The 20,529-nt window shown below is 42.3% G+C and overlaps 1 protein-coding gene across 6 annotated transcripts in view; it reads left to right on the top strand.

Moving 5' to 3' along the window:
- Window positions 1-20,529, top strand: part of ARHGAP28 (Rho GTPase activating protein 28) — a 142,220-nt gene that overhangs the window by 117,765 nt on the left and 3,926 nt on the right. For 4 of the 6 annotated variants that reach the window (XM_069568615.1, XM_069568617.1, XM_069568618.1 and 1 more), the window contains 7 exons: window positions 586-748; window positions 5,920-6,002; window positions 8,835-9,032; window positions 9,384-9,497; window positions 14,432-14,488; window positions 16,451-16,575; window positions 18,212-18,276. In XM_069568615.1, coding sequence (XP_069424716.1) covers window positions 586-748; window positions 5,920-6,002; window positions 8,835-9,032; window positions 9,384-9,497; window positions 14,432-14,488; window positions 16,451-16,575; window positions 18,212-18,276 — 805 coding nt within the window. Of the gene's footprint in view, window positions 1-585; window positions 749-5,919; window positions 6,003-8,834; window positions 9,033-9,383; window positions 9,774-14,431; window positions 14,489-16,450; window positions 16,576-18,211; window positions 18,277-20,397; window positions 20,446-20,529 lie in introns of those variants that run through there. The other 2 variants (XM_069568616.1, XM_069568620.1) reach the window with 2 other exon arrangements.

Genomic DNA, 20,529 nt, shown 5'->3' on the forward strand with positions numbered 1-20,529 from the left:
CAAAGGACCAGGCAAGCATGCAGGCATGTGGAAGACATGTGTGCATCTTGGCATGAAACATCTGTATTTGCTCCAGGAAGATGTCATAGGTATGCATGTTGGAGTGAGGTCAGAGTTCCTTTGTTGGGTTAGTTTTCATTCTGTATGTAAACCAGCCAAGAGGCATACATCCTTCATTGTATTTAGAAATATTAGTACAAGATGAGGTGGCAGAAGGAAGGAATCATTGGGGGGGAAAAAAGGAAATAGAGGCTTTGTCAAAATCTAGCAGTGCATTTATCATATGGGGATAGACAGTATTCTGCCAAAACGACATAAATGAAGCTATGATCTGAGTAAAGAACTTTTGTATTTGTACAGATGGCAAATTACTTTAAGATTAGCATTATTCTAAAAGGATTTTAGATAATTTTTTTTAATACATTCAGAAAGAGCTATTTCAGTTCTTCAATCGTGTTGAAAAAGAGGAGCTTAGTAGATACTGGCATTTCAATCTAATTACAAAAATAGTTTGTGTAATGACAGTTTTTAAAGGGGAAGAGAGGGGGATCAGGTTGTAAACTCACTGTTTTCCTTGATTTTCAGCAATACCGTGAAGAACTGGATGCCAAGTTTAATGCTGACAAGTTTAAGTGGGAGAAAATGTGCCACAGAGAAGCTGCAGTAATGCTGAAAGCCTTTTTCAGAGAACTGCCCACCTCTCTCTTTCCTGTGGAATATATACCTGCCTTCATCACTCTAATGGAAAGTAGGTGGAAAAAGTTACATGTGAATGGATAAGATACAAGGTCAATGAAGTGGCACAGAGCAGAATAAAGATGCATAATCAGATGTGATCATAAGTGTATACATTTGCTGCTTCCTGGTAATGCTTGGCGAAGTATTGAGTTTGATGGTAAACTGTCATCTCTTTGCATGTTTATATTTAAAGTCTGGTCATTAGGATTTAGAGAGTTTTATAATGGTGGCTCAGATGATAAAGAATCTGCCTGCAATGCAGGAAACCCTGGTTCTATCCCTGGGTCAGGAAGATCCCCTGAAGAAGGGAATGGCCACTCTCTCCTGTGTTCTTGCCTGGAGAATTTCATGGACAGAGGAGACTGGTGGGCTACAGTCCATGGGATTGCAAAGAGTTGGACATGACTGAGTGACTTTTCATAATCATTAAAAGGCAGAGAGGGATGTAGAAGGACCAAGGTCTTGAGATATGAATTCCTGCTCAAACATCTGTTAACCATGCAGTCAGCCTTTCTGAGCTTTATGGCTGCCCCTATAGATTACAGATAGTAACTACTTGTCAAAGTTGTTGTGAATATTGAATGAAGACATCTAAGATAGTGACTCGTATATAACAGTCCTTCAAGAAATATAAGATCTCTCCCTTCTTTAAATCCAGTGTGCTAGATCCAATGATGTAGCATGAAACAGGAAAGTGTTTGTCTCTGAAAATTACTATATAGCATAGTGTTTCTGAAACTTATGAAGTCACATAGATGAGGCCTTAGCTGAGATGCATACATGCATGCATGCTAAGTTGCTTCAGTTATGTGCAACTCTTTGCGACCCCATTGCAACCCCATGGACTAGCCCAACAGGCTCCTCTGTCCATGGAATTTCCCAGGCAAAAACACTAGAGTGGGTTGCCATGCCCTCCGCTAGAGGATCTTCCTGACCCAGGGATCTGAACCTGTGTCTCTTAGGTCTCCTGCATTGGCAAGTGGGTTCTTTACCATTAGCACCACCTGGGAAGCTCTTAGCTGAGGTATTTGGATAAAAAAAGTATAGAAACTGGACAGCATGTGTTGTATTTGGCAGTAAGAAAGTAATTTCATCCTAAGTGTTAAATATTCAAGGTGTGATGAGAGAAATTTAGAAAAGTAGAAAGGGGTTACATAGTGTGGGCTTTGACCACTAACCTGAGGAATTTAGGGTTCACAGCCTACATATGTATAAGCTTGCTAAGTAAATGGTGATTCTGTTTGGACAGAAAGAGGCTGTGGCCAGATTGAAAAGATATATCCATATAAAGGGGTTGGCCACTGCTCAGTTATCGAAGAGGTTACCACGCCGGAGTGAGAGCCAAAATGCAGGCCTTAATGATGAAAGTCTTATTAGTAATTTGAGAACATGAGCCAAAAATTGACATTTTAAAACACTACATGAGCATAACAAGTATTAATGGTATCTTCCAGTTTACAGCCTTCTGCAGGTTGGCCAGAACCATCAAATCCTTAAAACCACAATGAAAGAAAATAATAACAACATCTGAAGTTTTTTGACAAAACTTGTCCTGAAAATTAGTTGGTTCTCAATCTTTAAAATGTTTAACTAAACCAGATTCATAAAATAATGCTTTATGTCTTCAGAGAAGAGACTATGATTAGAGACTTTTCTAAGCTTTAATTGACATGCTGTGACCAGTGTCTCTGTTCTTTGTAAGATGTAGCGTTTTTGTTTTATGACAGAGAGAACTGTTTCTCTTATTCTTTCTTTTTTTTAATTTCAGATATTGTATTGAGTTGGCCAAAAAGTTACTTCAGGTTTTTTCCATAACACCTTATAGAAAATCTGAACAAAGTTTTTGGCCAACCCAATATATTCCCAGTTCTAGAATTTCCAGTGGCTACTTTATACCTATTTTCTATTTACTGACCTTACCTGTCTTTTCATTCATTGTAAGTATATTTTCCTTGAGTATAGCTTTCTTTCACATCCTTGAGCATAGTTATCAATATGATAACTACTTTACTAGTTCTGTCAGTATAATAGCTACTTCATAACTAGTTTTAACATCTGGGTCATCTGAGGGTTGGTCTCTGTTGTCTCTTCTCTTGAAAATGGGCTATTGTTTCTGTCAAGTAACTTTAAACTGTATCTGCAACATGGTGGCTTTTTTTTTGGAGACCCTGAACTCTGTAATATTTCTCCAGAGAATGGGGTTTTTTGGTCGGTTTTGCTTTTTGTTTGTATTTAGGCAGACAGTTTGTTATTCAATCTTTACCTGTGCTACTCCACATATGCACGATTTATGGGGTGAGCCAAGATTCGGGTGGATTTTAAACCAGAATTGGGGCCTTCTACCTCTTGACCTTTCTGGGATTCCCCATAACTCCCCAGTGTGGTCATCCTGAACCCCGCCCTCTCATTGTTCAGGCCAGAAAGACTGGGGCTTTCTTTTGGAATTTTAGCCACCTCATGCCTTGCTCTCTTTGGCCTGACTTCAGACTAAAAGCCAGGCAATTGGACACTCCCCCTCCGCTATTCCCTAATTCCAAGTGTCCGGTCCTGTCCTAAATCTGCCTGCTTTTGTTCATTCTCCACTGCCTTGTGTGGCTGCTTTTTGTACTTTGCCCAGAGTTTATAGTTATCTTAGGGAGAGTTGATTGGCAAGGAGCTTACTCAGCCATGGCAGAAGCAGAACCTCTTTATTTGTAAGTCAGAAACACAGGAGTTTCTGTAAAGTTTGCTGTCCTGGAAAATGGCCTACAGATGTCTTAGCTTCACCTTGATCTATAGCTTATATACTGAACAGTTCATCAAAACAAATGGTGCCACAGAGGGATTTTTTGTTCTAGTTTTTTTTTTTCTTTTGGTCTCAGGAAATTATGCAAGGAAGAATCAGTCTCCCATGTAAGATCTGTTCAGAGAATTGTGTTTAAGAAGGAAATCATATTTAGTCCTTCTTCATACTTCTATTCAGATGTTGAAGCCAGTGTGCTTCAGGGAAGGGAGAGAATCTGGAAAAGATCCTGAGAAGGTTCATAGGAGGGTCCAGTTTTTTCTATGTGACTTTGAAAGTGGAAAATACTAGATTGCAGTGATTAATTTGATACCAGCCAACCCTGCAGGGAACCCAGAGTTCTGGGCTGTGACCAGCAGGGAAAATGGCCTTTTTCCCACCTGGGGTATGCTCTAGTTTTAATGAGATTTCTGAAGGGAAGAACAGTGGACATCTATGTGTTTAAGCCACCCCTAGTTTTACTCTAAAATATAGTCTTTTCCACTTTGTATTTTCTCTTTTCAAACCTGGTCCAAAAATTTTCCATAAAATTAGAAGACTAAGGATCAATCAAACCTTAGATACTTTCATGAAAACTTTAATAACTTTCTGGGAAAATAATGACCTCAGGGCAGGGGGGAAAAAGACTCAACTAGGATGCCATAAATGAATTAACTGCAAAACGATTAACCACAAAACAGTGCAGGGCCAGGTTTCCTAAGGGAAATGAAAATGGATTATTTGCCAGTTTAGATTTTTAATCTTAAAGGGGATTTTGTAATTTATCTGGAATTGATGGAAATACAGAGCCTGCATCTGCATCTATTGTTTTCCTCCAGAGGTTTTCTGGGTTGCATTAGAAAATTATAGACAGCCTATAGCCTGCAAGATCTGCATTAAAATCATGTCTTCTCTGTCCCCAAACATTTATACTGAGACATGCTCCTGATGGTGCCTGTGATTCAGACAAAGTCACGTCAGCATGCATTAGCCATTTTTAAAACAACCTGTGTCATTTTTGTTTACCAATCTGACATCAATTTTTAAAAATCCACATGAGGATTTGCTGGGCAATATGACATGAGCCTCTAAATACTCCTGCCAACTGTTCCTTCATTTTGTGGTTACTCACATCAGTCATCCACTCCTGACTCGGGTGCCCATAACCTCCTGTGACCTAGGAACTTGTCGCAAGAGTGTTTCCACTACTGTAAAGCCAAGTAACTGTAGGCAGCTGACTGCCTTTATCCACTGAGCCGTAAATTGATAGATTTTCCTGCAAGTTGAGAGCTCCCCAGGGATTACAGAACGGCACACCTCCCTCCAGGGCGTCCCCACCAAGAGACCACTTCAGGGAGAAAATAGAGAGAACCGGGCAAAGCCGGATGCTCCAGCTTACCCTCCGTTTTCAGCACAGTGGGTTGTGGATTATCCCGTTGTTGGATGGATTTTTCTAAAATCCTTTCCCCAAAACGGGGAAAGAGCCAGTATTGAGAGCATACAGAAGTAGGATGCCAACCCTCTGGCGACACCTTCTGTCACTGCCGAGGAATAAAATAGTCAAGAATCTCCAGCGATCCAGCTGTGGTCACCTTCCCTTGTGGCTCAGCTGGTAAAGAACTTGCCTGCAGTGTGGGAGACCTGGGTTCAATCCCTGGGTTGGGAAGATACTCTGAAGGAGGGAAAGGCTACCCACTCCAATATTCTGGCCTGTATAGTCCATAACGGGGTCGCAAAGATTCGGACATGACTGAGTGACTTTCACTTCACTTTCCATCCACATCCCTTTAAGATCTGAAGTCAGTGTCACTGATCAGAATGACACCTACAGAGGTAACTGTGCAGGCACTGATGTGAACACTATGCGTTAACTCGTTTAACCTTGGTAAGGGCCCAGCGAGGTAAAGATGATGACAATCCCCATTTTACAGGTGATAAGATAGAAGCATAGGGGTTGAATAGCTTGCCTAAGGTCACTCAGGGACTTAGTAGTCGATGCAGAGTTTGAATCTGATTCTAGAATCTGTGTTCCTAATAATTGTGCCTGGCTGTCTCATTATATGGAAATAAGATTTATGTTGTCTTGAATCGAGCTTTAGGCCAACTGTTTATAGCATCAAAGTAAAAGCAAGGTCTGTGCAAGTGCTTTGAAAAGGGAAGTGTCACACTGATCCAGAACTATTTTGAGGGTCTCATTGGCCACCTGCCCCCAGCACTGGCATTCTGGGATGCTAAAAGGGAGTTGATAGAGCCTGTCTCCTCTCCAAGTGAACAGACTCACGTACTTGGTCACAAAACCCAAGTCTTTACCACTGAAAGCTGTCAGGGCCCTCCTGTGCCACTAGGTGTTAGTTAGCAAGAGACGCTGTCGGGATGCATTAGCGTTACTCAACACGTGGTTATTTCTGTTTTCTTGTCAGGAGGGCCTCACATCCGAGTACAGTTTCAAGCCTTACACCTCATGGTCATGGCACTGCCTGATGCCAACAGGGACACAGCCCAGGTAGGTTGTATCAACCTCACGATCTGCCGTCAGCTCTTACTGGTCAGAAGAAATGGCCCAGGTGGAAAAATGAAAACTGTGTGTATGTCACACATACTGTACAGAGTTCAAACTTGGAAAACCAAAGAGCATCTCCTTTTAGGAGTTCAACCTTCTCGGTGAATTTCAGAACGTTCTAATAGGCATTTATACGTTGGTGGCCCAGCCAAACTTTTATCAACCAGTCCAGCCTGCTGCAAGCCTTTTGCCTTTCCTGACACCCACTCCTGTTCTCCAGAGGAAGCCAGGAAAGAATGTGAGTCCCAGAATCTTCTTTGAACATTTCCGTTTCATTCATTCATTCAATCTATTAAGAGAAACTGAGTGTCTATGATGTGCCAGGCACTGGGCTAGGGTTAGGAGTAGGAAGAAGCCAAGATGGAAGGCTTAAATGGAATAACATCAGAAGTAAATGAAACCCTGATTTAAATGAAGTTTCTAGAATGTTCATGTCTTACCATAATTCAATTTAAAGAATGATAGAATCAGGTTTTTAGAGATCTCCTGATTGGACCTTGACCTTTTCCAGATTAAGAAAATTAAGCTGAGAAAAGTTATTTCTCCTTTATTAAAACATTAGAACATTTCATAGAGTTATATTCCACAGATCTCCAAAATATTCCTCCTTTGCTTTCAGATTCATTTATTTATGTTTGCAAAGATCAGGGTTTCTGTTGCTGTTTTGATCCTGATTCTGCATACATTAGGAAATCAGGTATAAGTACAGCAGCTGCTCTGGCTCTTTTAAGTGAATTGAGGTGAGATGAGGATGAATTGGAAAGAACCCATCATTTGGGGGCCAGTAAACATGATGCTGAAAACAGAGCTGATCCTTCGTGCTGCCTCCTGTCAGACATTTCAGCTTGATGAGGACCTTTTCTCCTCCGGTGAAACCATCTGCCAATTGTATTACATCCTCCACCCAAGACAAGGAATAGGCAGAGGCATACAAATGTCTGTTTCTAGTACAATTTGGTAATTTTTCAAAAGCTAGAAATTTAGTAGCTTTGTTTTCTTTCCTTTATCTGAACAATTTTTATCTTTCCAAAAAAATTAATTTGGTATCAGATATCTGGGTCAAAATGTCATCTCCCCTTTCATATCACCAAGGATGGAGCAATGACTGAAGAATTCAGCCCATTTCTAATAGAACACCCTCTTCACTCACTCTCTTCCACTGTGAGTTGTGACTGGAATGAAGATGAAGCTAGTGCGTTGTGCAAATGAGGAGCTCTGGCTGAGGAGTTAGGCTTCTTTGGGCAAGTCCTGGCTCTGCCATTTACTTACATAACACTGGACAAAGCTACTCAGTCCCTCCCCGCCCTACTTTCTGTAACTGTAAAATAATATTAATATTAAATAATAGTACCTACCTCCCAGGCTTTGAGGTGATGATGAAATGATGTATGTAAAGTACTAAAAATAATACCTGGCTCTCAGTTACCCACAAATAAAGGGTAGCTGTAGTCACTAGTATGTGCATATGTTACAGATACTGTACAGAAATCAAACTTGGAAAACCGAAGAGCATCTCCTTTTAGGATTTCAACCCTCTTGGTGAATTTCAGAAAGTTCTGATGGGCTATTATATGTTGGTGGCCCCGCCAAACTTTTATCAAGCTCTTTTTTTTCGATAGTGAGAGCAACTGCATATAAGCATTTCCCTTTGGTCTGCTGAACACTCCAAAATTGAAAAGCAGCAGAAAAATGACACCCCCGAAATAAAAGTTTTCTGCTTTTCGACTGACATATTTGTGAACTGAGAAATTAGATACTCATTTTGTTGTTGCTGTTCTTTAAACTGTTTTAATCTCTTTGTTTTTAAATTTTTTGTTGAGTTATTGACACACAATCCTCCGGAGAAGGGGCTGGCTCCCCATTCCAGTATTCTGGGGCTTCCCTGGTGGCTCAGATGGTAAAGGATCCGCCTGCCATGTGGGAGACATGGGTTCCATCCCTGGGTTGGGAAGATCCTTTGGAGAAGGGAATGGCTAGAGAATCTATACAGTCTGGACCCCTATATAGTCCAGGGGTTTGCATAGAGTTGGACATGACTGAGTGACTTTCACTTTTGACATAACATTGATTTCAAATATACAGCATGATGTTTTGATATTAGTATGTACTGCAGAGCAGTCACCATGCTAAGTCTTGTTACCCTCCATCACCATTACAGAAAATCTTTTTTTCTTGAGAGAACTATTAAGATTTACTCTCTTAGTAATTTTCAAATATGCAATACAATATTATTGACTATAGTTATCATGCTGTGTGCTATATCCCCATAACTTATTTACTTCATAACTTATTTATTTTAAAGCTCAGTTTTTTAAAAAGTGTTTTTCTTTCCCAAGGAAACAGAAAATATTTTAAACAATAATTAAATAATTAAATTAAGAGTGAGTTACTTTTCCTCCTTCACAACAAAACTGCATTTCATGTTTATTTGAGCTGTAGTGTTTTTTCTCCCTTGTTTGTTGTTTAATTTTAATATCTGTCAAACTTGCTTAAGATAAAAGAAAATAAGAAAATGCAAACTATTATTTATAGCGATCCCAATATGACAAATTCCATAAAAAATGGAGCTGTTATGAAGCAAAGAAATAAATAAATTCTTCACATTTCTCATTCACACTTTTAAGCAGTTAAAGAAGAAACATGACATGTTTAGCCATTCTGTAGTTCTGACCATTTTCTAGAGGCCTGGTGAATGGGTATAGAAATGAATGACAGTAATCAGCGATGCCTTTTTATGATTTACAACTAGTGTGACACCGTGCTGCTTCTTATTAGGCCCTCATGACATTCTTCAATAAAGTCATTGCCAATGAATCAAAAAACCGCATGAGTATATGGAACATTTCTACCATCATGGCACCGAATCTTTTCTTCAGTAGAAGCAAACATTCTGACTGTGAAGAATTACTCTTAGCAAACACTGCTGCCCACATCATCCGTCTGATGCTCAAGTACCAGGAGATGTTATGGACGGTGAGTACCAATGTGACGACCTGGATGTTCCTCTTGCGTCCACCGGCACCCACCCAGGAAACACAGAGGCTGGTTAGCAAGCAGTGCCCTCAGTCACAAGGGGAGATAGGAGACATGATCCCGAGTTCCTGGCGGCATCTTTCGCATTCCACAGAGCTACTCGCTCCCAAACTTATTTTCCTTTAAACAGGAATTCTAATAGATTTTCCTAATCTTTATGAGGACAGAACCACAGTTCCTGGTTCCTGGATACTGAGTGGCCAGAAGGAGTAAACATAACTGAAGACAGACTCTACCAGGGAGGGTCAACCCACATGTTTCCCTTCTATTCAGGCTCTGTTTCTTCTCCAGGTTCCGTCTTTCTTAATTGCTCAAGTCAGAAGAATGAATGAAGCCACCATGTTGTTAAAGAAGCCGCTCCCAAGTGTCAAAAAGCTGCTAAGGAGGAAGACCATAGAGCGAGGGGTAATGAGACAATAAATAAACGCACGAATGTCATGACCACCCAGGCTCTTCTGTCTCAAAGTGATGCACAAAGTAGCTTGTAATCATGAAGCAGAATTGTTATGTTCTCACAAAGTGTCACTCTTGTGACTGTGAACACTGTGGAAATTGCATTCACGACAGAGTGCTGTGGTATTTCCATTTTGTTGAATTAGGTGCTTTGTGCTTGAAGTTTTTGAATTCTGTCTGTCATCATGAGAGACAATTCATTAATGTTAATAAAGATAATTCCGTTAATATTCTCTCAAGTACTTAAGGGCAAATGGTTCTTACAGATGCTGAGAGTCAACATTTTAATCCCTGTGAACTGGATTTAAGGGTGGTCCAGCTGTCAGTGTATCTAATAGCTAGAGACTGAGATTTCCATGGTGAGTGGATGCTGAAAGGATATCTAATCCTCAAGTCATTTAGTGTAAATTTGTTGCACTTCAAAGAATTTTTGCCTTAGCACAGTTGTTTGTGTGGAGACGCATAATGGGAACAGGCTTTAGAAGAATTATCTTTACTGCTTTAAAGATCTCTGAGGACGATTGCATAGCATTTGGGCTTGAGGAGGATGGAGAGTACAGGAAACTCACTTTGTCCTTAAAGGAATGTGTATCCAGCAGAGAGAGAATCTGATAGAGCAGTGTACACAAGAGCCATGGATATGCATTCCGTGTCAGGCGTGTTGTGCAGATAGCGGCCTGGGGCTCACACAGAGGAGAAGGAAGTGTGTCCAATGTGGAGCATGTGGAGGCTTCCCGGAGAAAGTGGCATTTGAACTGCACCTTGAAGGATGGACAGCACTTTAAAGGGAACAAGGAGAGGAGAGTTCATTCAAGGAAAGAAATAGTGAATCCCGAGGCAGTAAGGTAGAGGTAATGCTAACTGATCTATCACAGTCGGGATGGATGGCTGCGTTCCCTCACTATATACAGGTAAAGGGATTTCAGATCAAGTAGACATGCTAAATTTGGGGGAAATTTTTTGTTTTAATTGAGAAAAAATTCACATAATATAAAATTTGCCATTTTAACTATTTCAAAATGTGTAATTTTTAGTTATCTATTTCTAGTATAATTCACAGTATTGTATAACATCACCACTATCTAATTTCAGAATATCTTTACCATCCTCAAAAGAAACCCCATACCAGTTAAGCATTCACTCCTCATGAAAAGTTTTTTAGTTTGTCAAGTACGTTAACAGAACCGTCACAAAGGAGATGTTGCAAAGGGATATCAGACTTCGGGGGTCCCCGTATGCAAATACCTGACTTACAGGCTCACTGAGGCCACGTCAGCTTCCGCACTTCCCCTCGAGGGCGCTCCGGGACGCCCGCGCTGCGCCGCCCGCCGGTCCGGGGGCGGAGATTTGCATGTGCGACAGAGGGAAGAGGGGGAACCACCCAACGAAAACCCCGGCCGTCGTTCCCCCTAGCCTGGGAGGGCCCGCCCCGAAGTGCTCTCGGGCGGGCAGCCAGCCCTTCTCGACGTCACCGCACCCTCCCACCCCTCCTGAACTTTAAGCCACGCGCCCAAGAACATCCTGGAGAAGGGGGATTTCTCGGGGACCGGCGGCTTTCGCACGCTCGGGGCCGTCACTCCCCGGCTCCCAGCGTTCCCTACGTTCCCGGAGAGGCAGCTTCCCCGACCGGTTCCCGAGCCCACCCGGGATTCAGGAGACGGGTGCGTGGGCGGGGCATGGGCGGGACGGGCCCGGCAGCGGCAGGCGGACGCACGCGCGCAGGTCCTCTACTTTCTATCTCTATGAATTTATCTACCTGGACCTTTCATGTAACTGGACTCATACAATATGTGGCCTGTTGTGTGCGTGACTTCTGTCACTTGGCGTCATGACTGCGAGGCTCATCCTGTGGTAGCATGTATCACTACTTCACTTTTTTGTCTGTTTTGCATTTCTCTTGGACATCTGTTGGGTCATATGGCAACTCTATTTGTTGAGGATTTTTGCACCAACTTTGATAAGGGATATTGGCCTTTAGTTTTTTGTTCTTGTTATGCCTTTGTCTGGATGTGGTATTAGGGAAATAATAGCCTTACAGAATGAGTTAGAAAGTGGTTCCTCCTTCTATTTTTTGGAAGAGTTTGAGAAAGATTAGTGTTATTTCTTTAAACATGTGGTAAAATTCACCAGTGAAGTCACCTGGTCCTGGACTTTTCCCTGTAAGAATTTTTTTTATTACTAACTCAAGTTCTTATTATAGCTCCATTCAAGATTTTCTGTTTCTTTTTGAGTCAGTATTGATAGTCAGTGTGTTTCTAGGACTTTATATCATCTAGGTTATCTAATTTGTTGAAATACTAATTGTTCATATAAATAGTATTATATTATAATCTTTTTTATTTCTGTAAGGTTTGTATTAATGTTCCCTCTCATACTCTTGGTTAATAATTTGAATCTTTTCTTTTTTTCTTGGTGAATCTAGCCAGAGGTTTGTCCATTTCTTTGGTCTTTTTGAAGAGCCAACTTTTGTTTCATTGACTTTCTCTATTTTTTGTTTTTCTCTAGCCCTTATTAAAACTCAGATCTTTATTTTTTCCTTCTTTATGCTTGTTTTGAGTTTGGCTGGCTTTTTTCACTTTCATAAGATGGAAAGTTAGGCAACTAGTTTGAGGTTTTATTTTAAAGTCAGCATGTACTTCTGTAAATTTTCCTCTGGGTACTTTTGGCTCCATCCAGTAAGTTCTGGTGTACTGCGTTTCATTATGGTTCATTTCAAGGTATTTTCTAATTTCCCTTGGACCCATTGGTTATTTAGGCATAAATTTTCTATATTTCCTTTTGTTATTGATTTCTAATTTTATTTCATGGTGGCTATGTAGCATGTGTTGTATTATTTTGATATTTTAAACTTGACTGAGACCTGTTTTGTGGTCTAACATACTGTCTATCCTGGACAGTGTTTTATATGTGCTTAAGAATGGATTCTCCTGTCACTGTCCTACAGATGTCTCCTAGATCAACTTCAGGTTCTTCCCCCTCCCCAGGGTTGCTGTCTGTTATAGCTGTTATATATTTTTTAATGACTTTGCTGCTGAACTAATTTTCTTGTGTCTTTATGTTTTCTGTGGCTGCTCAAATCTCTGTTTCGTTAGCCTAGTGGTTTGCTGGTGTTTGCACAGAGATTTTCTTAGATACCTGGAGCCAAAAATATCTCCCAGTCTTTGTAGATGAGCTCTGTGTGTTTGTGTGCTTGACACACCTTCAGCATTCAGCCAGGCAGCTTACAATTTGGCCTGAACTTTAGTTCCTGTTTGGACAGTAAAGGTCAGCCAGAGGTGAGCACTTAGGTTCTTTTCAGGTCTTTGCTGAGTATGTGCACAGCCCTGAGCATGCACATGACCTTCTAGGTTCTCAGGAATATGTTGGAGCTTTTCAAAGACCTTACTCCCCAAAGCCTCTAGTTCCCTAGGCTTGCCTCCCAAGATTTTTAGTTAGTTTATATTTTCCCCTGCTCTTAGGCACTGCGTCAGGCAGCAGTGAGTAAAACATTTGCCTATAAATGTTTTCAACATCACACCACTTTAGCACTGGTCAGGTTCCAAGTCAGACAAGATAAAGGCTAGCCAGTCTTCCAGGGAACAAATAACTAGAATTCCTTGTGAATGAGGTCCCTTCCACGCCCTTTGGTACCTGCACCAGGAATGCAGGCGGTTATTTTCAAGGCTGTCACTGAGCTGTGGAGCAGAGATGGGAAAGTGTAAACTAAGATGCCACTGAGTTCACCATTCTGATTAAGACTCAGTTGTTTGCCTTACTTAAGCACCTCCCCTGGTTGCCACTTTCTGGAGTTCTGAAGAAGTTGACAGTGACAGGTTTTTCCAGTTTGTTCATTGCTTTTATGGAGGGACAGACTTCTTACTCTTTGCTATTTTCATTCTGGAAAATTTTAATGGTGTTAGTATGATGTGTGTGGAGCTGAATCTGAGGTCAGGTCAGGCTTTGCGAGCCCACGCAAATTTAAGTCTATCTCTGAGCCTCAATTTTCTTACATTTTCACTTTGGGGGGAAAAGTAATGATACCTACCTATTTCACCGAGTTGTCATCAGCATCAACTCACATACAGTGTGGGTGTAAAGAACTGTGTGATGCTTTATGCATGTCAGTTGCGTTAGTGTTTTAAGTATAAGTAGAACTAAGTAGAATTTTAAAAGGTTATACATATCATGGAAGCAAGCACTTAAAGATGAAGAAATAGTCTTTCTTTGGTTCTCTTATACTATATCGTAATTTTACTTCTTGACTAAGACTGATAGTTCATTGACAGTTTACAGAATTCAAAAGATTGGAAGGGGAGAAACTACAGAAAAAAGTTGGTCAGCTCTGACTTCCCCTCCTGAGAACAAGTAATGTAACCAATGACAGCATGTGTGCACGGGAACACACAGGTATATTTACTTGTAGAGAGGTGCTGTGACATACAAGCAAATATGAGGATGTGGTCTTCACCTTTTTCACACGAATGGTAATGTAGGTGAAGCTCTCCTGCATCATCTTTAATGACTTATGGAATCATAGTGGTTATTCCACATCAGTCCACAAAGCCTTCCTCTTTGCTCCTTTTGCATGATATTCCAAAGGCACACTGACTTACTTAAATATTCCCAGACGGTTGAATAGTTAGATTGTGTCCAACCTTTTGCTATTAAAGTTTATGCATCAGTGAATAAACTTGCAATTTGTCATTTCTTACAAATGAAGACTGTTTGTAGGATGAAGTTATAGATGTGGAATTGTTGGGTCAGAGTGAATATATTTTATAATTGGTAAATATTGCCAAAATGTTTTCCATAAAGATTGTACCAGTTTACACTTCTAGCACCAGTGTGTGCTTGTTTTCTCAACATCAATTCTAAAGATTAAATGTGTTGTTTGGTTTTTTTTTTAGGTTACAAGCCCCAAGACATCAAAGGTACTGCAAAAATCAGCCTCTACAAGAAGAATGGTAAGAAAATAAATTATTCCCTCTCCTCCCTAATTATTAACTCCTTACATAGTATTCTTTGGCTGTATCTATATCTAATTTTGGTCATGCTATCCCTTCACACTTGATGTTTTCAGTGTAGCATGTGAAGGAATGGTATAGGGACTCAACTAACTGATGACTTGGAGTTTGTGGCTAGGGGTTCTGTTCACAAGAGTGAATACTCTGGAAAGTTAGAGGGAGCCTGTGATCATTATAACAGTCTCAATAATGTCAGGAGTGTGGAATTCATCTTCAGAGGCTTCTGGGGGGCGCTGGTAGGGGAGGGACATCAAATGCCCCAAAGAGTGTTTTAGGAGGGTGCTCTTAGCTCCCTGCCCCCTCCCAGCTCCCGAACCCTGGCACTGGCCATTCCCGCACGCTCTCCTGGTTCTCGCTGGCAACAGTAGAAATATATTGTAAGAATTGACCCTTTAAAAATAGTTTCCTAGTTGCTGCAGTAACAGTGCCACAAACAGGGTGGATTGAAGTGATAGAGTTTACTTTCCCACAGTTCTGGAGGCTGAAACTCCGAAACCAAGGTGTTGTTTGGTTGGTTCCTTCTGAAGGCTGTGAAAGGAGGATGTGATTCTGACGTCATTCTTAGCTTTCAGCCATGCCGGGAGTCCTGGGCCTTCTTTAGCTGTGGATGAGGCATCATCCAACCTCTGCTTCTGTCCTCACTTGGCATTCACCCTGCGTGCGTGTGAGTGTGTACGCGTGTGTGTGTGTTCTCCTCTTATAAGGACAGCGGTCACTGCAGTACAGTGGCCGGTCACTGGAGTATACCGGTCCTTGGATTAAGGGCACATTGTACTCCTGTTTCCACAAGGTCACATTTTGAGGTCCTGGGGCTTAGAACTTCTATGTATTTGATGGGGTTAGGAGGACACAATTCAACCCATATTTCCTCTAGGGGATATAGTGAGTCAATTCACATGAACCTTCTACATCAACAATACCATCCTTTGATAATGCACAGATTATTTAAAACAATTACCTGAGGTATAGCCAGATCCTCAGATAGAAATTTATTTATTTCTGTCCATCTCTAAATAGATAATTAATATTTAAAACACTCAAAATTTTGAGACAATGGGAATTTTCCATCCAGTTAGAACAGAACAGACTTTACTGTCCAGTAGATAGCACCATTCTTTGAATATTTCATGCAGACGGGAGCTCTGAGGTCCCAGGGCCCATGAGAGCCACACACCCTTCCCAGCCATCCACACCCCGTCCTTCACAGTGTTCCTAGCACACTTTGAGGGGTCGAGTTCGGTGCCCATCTGGAATGTAATTTGGGATGACCATTCATTGCTGCTGACTAAAGAAACAGGTATATTTGAAAGGCACATTTTCAAATAGATCCTTAAATTTTCAGAAGGTTGACTTTCTTAAAAAAATTGAAATACAGAATCCTGCTTCAAGTAGGCCTATTCAGGACATTGTGCAAGAAAATGCACGGATAGAAACATTAGATCTCTGTCACAATCCAGTCTCACTTCCCTCGTGACTTATAAAAAATATCCATCTGTTTATCTGGCTGCACTGGGTCTTAGCGGTGGCATGCAGGCTCTTAGTCTTCATTGGAGCACACGGGATCTTCAGTTGCAGCAGGTGGGATCCAGTTCCCTGACCAAGGATCGAATGTGGGCCCTCAGCATTGGGAGCGCAGAGTCTTGGCCACCAGACCACCAGGGAAGCCCCCTCTCTTGTGACTTTAAGGCGTTATAGTGAGACCTAAGCCTGTAACAAAAGTAAAACCCCAGGTTAAGTTTGGTCATTAGCGAATCTCCTGTAAGAAAGGAAGCAGTGTTCTGTTCTGGCTCATGCCCCGTCATGTTCCCACGTTTCCCTCTTTTGGAACGCCACTGATTTCCGAGTCTCTTAAGTGCAATCGCTGAGTTTGACAGAACGTGCTGCCTTTTTCCTCCCTGGCAGTCCGACGTGCCAGAGGGCGTCATAAGGGTCCACGCGCCCCTTCTCTCCAAGGTGTCCATGGCCATTCAACTCAACAGTCAAACCAAAGTCAAAGACATACTGGCGAAATTTCAGTGTGAGAACAGGTAAGTAGATGTGAGAGTCTCTGTAAGGCAGATGGGCTTTTATCTGATGAGCAAATCTTTTATTTGAAAATGTGACCTTTTCGAAAAATTAGAACCTGTTACTTTAAGGACTTCACCAGTAACTGAAGAATCAAAAGTAGAGAAAGAAATATACCGTAGAATTGTCAATAACAAAAGCTTTTTTTTCCCCAAGGAACTTCTACAATTGAGATTCTTAAATAGGTAGATTTTCTGTGTTGGTGGCTTCATTTACTCATTGAGCTTTACTTTTTATTCGGATAAAAATTTTAGCAAGTTACTTTTTATATATCTTGATAGATTTCCAGGAATATTGTTATTCCAGGCTCCATTGGGCTTTAACATGATTGTAACAAGTACAGTTTATGTAGTGGAGTGAACGTCATAAAACCTACTATCAATGAACCTTAGGATCAGAGTGATGTTGACAAAATATTTTTGCATGACCACCTTGAAAGTGTGAAGATGTTAGTTGCTCAGTCATGTCCGACTCTTTGTGACCCCATGGACTGTAGCCCGCCAGGCTCCTCTGTCCGTAGAATTCTCCAGGTAAGAATAATGGAGTGGATTGCCATTCCCTTCTCCAGGGGATCTTCCTGACCCAGGGGTCAAACCCAGGTCTCCTGCATTGCAGGCAGATTCTTTACTGTCTGAGCCATGTCTGCCTTAAGTCACCCTAAAGAACATTAAGTCATGGTAAATGTTGGAGGATAAGGACAAGGGCGGGGTGTGGGGCTATCAGTGGGAACTAGGGGGACCATGTGGGGAAGGAAACACTGTAGCTTGATTGAATCCATGGGGCCCTTCTGTTGTGACATTGCACTCAGACATTGCAAGATGGGAAGAAGTACACAGGATGTGTCTGTATATTTTCTTATATCCACATACATACAGATCTACAACTATCTCAAATAAAATGTTTAATTAAACAAAGAGGGTGCATATCCTTCTCCCTCACAGGGGAGAGAGAGGATAGTCTGTAACCATGTCTGTAAGTAACCAGGCTGACAGTTCAAGGAACCGGAGCTCAGCAGTGGCCTTTTCAGACTCTTCTATCCTGGCAGCCTTGTCCAGGGTGGAAAATTAAAATTGGCCAATTATTTGCTCCAACTTGCTTTCGTTATCAGGCAGAGACATACAACAAAGTCAGCCTTAGTTTGCAAAGCCCTGGGCAGGCTTAGAAATGTGGCATGGGCTAAGGAGAGAGCCCCATCCGATTTTTGACAACTGCAGAAATGAGGCTGGACTGCCTTTGAACTGAGAGTAATGGCGGCCCACGACAAGGCAGTGTGAAGCCCCCAGCTGCTCCTTGGCCAGCCTTGACATGCCAGCAACGGTGTCCCCTCTCGAGTGGAGCTGACAGTGTGACAGTCGTGGATGGAAAGGCCGGGGCAGCTGTGGAGCCCAGCTGCATCCTTCTTCCTCTCTGCCTCAGACACTTCGCTGTGTCAAACAGACCAAAAAAACCTTTTATCCTCCCTTCAGTCATCAGCATAATTTGGGGGGTGTATTCCACTCAAGGCAGAATGAATTGTTTGCTGCTATGGTACTTAATCCACAGGTTTACCTCAGAATCTCTGAAGAGGGTTGAAATTATATCGCTTTCTTCTTTTCTCAGTCATGGTTCATCAGAATGCATTAAGATCCAGAACCAAAGGCTATATGAAATCGGAGGTAATATAGGTAAGCATTTGTTGGTGATTTTTACTCCTACAGGCTCTGATTACTCTGTTGTTGTTCCGTCACTAAGTCGTGTCCCACTCTTTGTGAGCCCATAGACTGCAGCACGCCAGGCTTCCCTGTCCTTCACCATCTCCTGGAGCAGAGAAACTGAGTAATCTACTGATTACTCTGAGTAATGCTCTAAAGGAAACAGGATGCTATTATCGTGTTAATAAGAGATGGTAGGATGGCATCACTGACTCAGTGGACATGAGTTTGAGCAAATTCTGGGAGATGGTGAAGGACAGGGAAGCCTGGTGTGCTGCAGTCCAATGGGGTCGCAAAGAGTCAGACACGACTGAGCCACTGAACAACTGTGTTAATAAAAGCATATTTTACAAGTTTCTTAGATATAAAATCAAAGTGTCTGTTTTTTTTTTAATTTCACATAAGAATAGTGTAACTTTCCTAAAAAAGTGTTCCTAAAATATTTTCAAATTTTACATGTAAATATTGTAGTTGACGTGGAGTAGGTTTCTGAGTCTTTAAAGATGACTCTGAAAGTTAGAGTGTCTCTGGAGATTCGGGCAAATGAAAGGAAAAGCTGTGGCGCTTCCAGAGTCTTGACATCCTTTTGGTTGAAGTTCGCTGTTCAGCTCTCAGTCCAGGTTCATCCTCTTCCCCTGAGGGGACGGGAAGGAATAAAAAGAAAATTCCGTCCCCGCGCGTGTGCCCTTAGCTCCCTCTTGCCCCTCATGGTTGGGATGAAATCCTCATGCTCCTGTTCGTGGCCGGCGCGTCCCTCCTGCTGATGAGGGCTGTGGTCATCGTCCCCTCTGTGGCCAGCTTTCCCCTCCCAAGCCCACCATTTCTCTCTGCATAAACATTTCTGTAACTCCGCCCATCTCCACACAACTCTCTCGACACCGTCCAGTCGACTCCCATTTCTCTGCAACGGCGGCTCCTTGAACTGGTCATCTGTGCTCCAGTCTCTCCCCCTCCTTCTCTCCTGAAGCCGCTCCACTCAGGCTTTACCCCTCGACACTTCACCAGAATTGCTCTTTCGTCCTGGTCACCAGAGGACTCTCAGGTGTGAAATGCAGGGCTTCCTTCTGTCTTCATAATCACCCGAGTTGATCCTTCCCTCCTTTGAAAGCAGTGCCCTCTTCCCCCGGTGTCCAGGGCCCCTGGGCGCCTGGCTCCCCCGCCCTCCAGCCCCGCTTCACGGGCCGCTCCTTCTGCGTGTCCTCTGCCTGTTACTCCTCATCCTCTCACCCTCTGAGCGCGGGGGATGGTTCTCTCTGCACTTGTCTCCGTGGTGAGCTCGTCTGTCTCCCTGCTCTGGAGGCATCTGGGTGCCGCCGTCTCTCAGGTTAACGTCCAGACTCGCCTCGACACCCACCTTCACGCCTGGCCACCAGCGCATCTTGTCCTGGGCCTTCGCCTCTGCTCTGACCTGGGCCCAGAGCAACCTCCCTCGGATGGCCCTCCCCTCACTCCCTCACCTGGCGGGTGTTTGCTGCTGTATCAGCTTCTCACTGAGAGCTTCCTGGACGGGACCCTCTTTCTGCCTTCCTGGCTTTCTTGTTCTCTCACATCCTTATCATCATCGGGCTCACTTCCCATCATACTTTCTTATTTGCTAGTTGCCTTTTACCACTTTCAGAACATAAGCAAGAGGGCAGATATTTTTACGTGTCTGATGCATTGCTGTGGCCTCGCCCTTAGAATAATGCTCAACACCATAATGGCTCAAGAAATACTTGAAACTGAATGAATGAGTCAAGCAAGCAATGTAATCTTGGTATTTTTTTGAGACTTTAGTGCACATTTCAAACACACTGTACATAAGAATTTTCAAATGCATTTGCCCCTTTCTGTTGTTATTCCAGATCTTCTGCCCACAGGAGAGAAATGAAATGACCACTCCTAAAATAAAATTTCATGTTCATCCTTAGTCCTGGTCAAGGTACTATCTGTTAAAAAAAAAATCTAGAGGACATGTATTATCTCATAAATGATCATCAGTGATCATCATCAGATAAATGAGTAGATGCCTGAAACAGGTTCTTGCCATGTTGTTCTAATTGGTGTGGAATCTGGGGAGCAGTTTTCCTGGGCTTAGTCTGTTTTTTTCCACAGTGTCACATGGGGTTTATTTGGAGTACTTCACAGTCAGAAAGAAATAAAGAGGGAAGGAAGGTAGGTTGGCTGTGCTGGAAACTTTAAACTGAATCTGCTTTTGGCTGAGAGAATGATATTGGCCTTATTTGA

The sequence above is a fragment of the Ovis canadensis genome, chromosome 23 (genome assembly GCF_042477335.2).
Source record: "Ovis canadensis isolate MfBH-ARS-UI-01 breed Bighorn chromosome 23, ARS-UI_OviCan_v2, whole genome shotgun sequence".
NCBI lineage: Eukaryota > Metazoa > Chordata > Mammalia > Artiodactyla > Bovidae > Ovis > Ovis canadensis.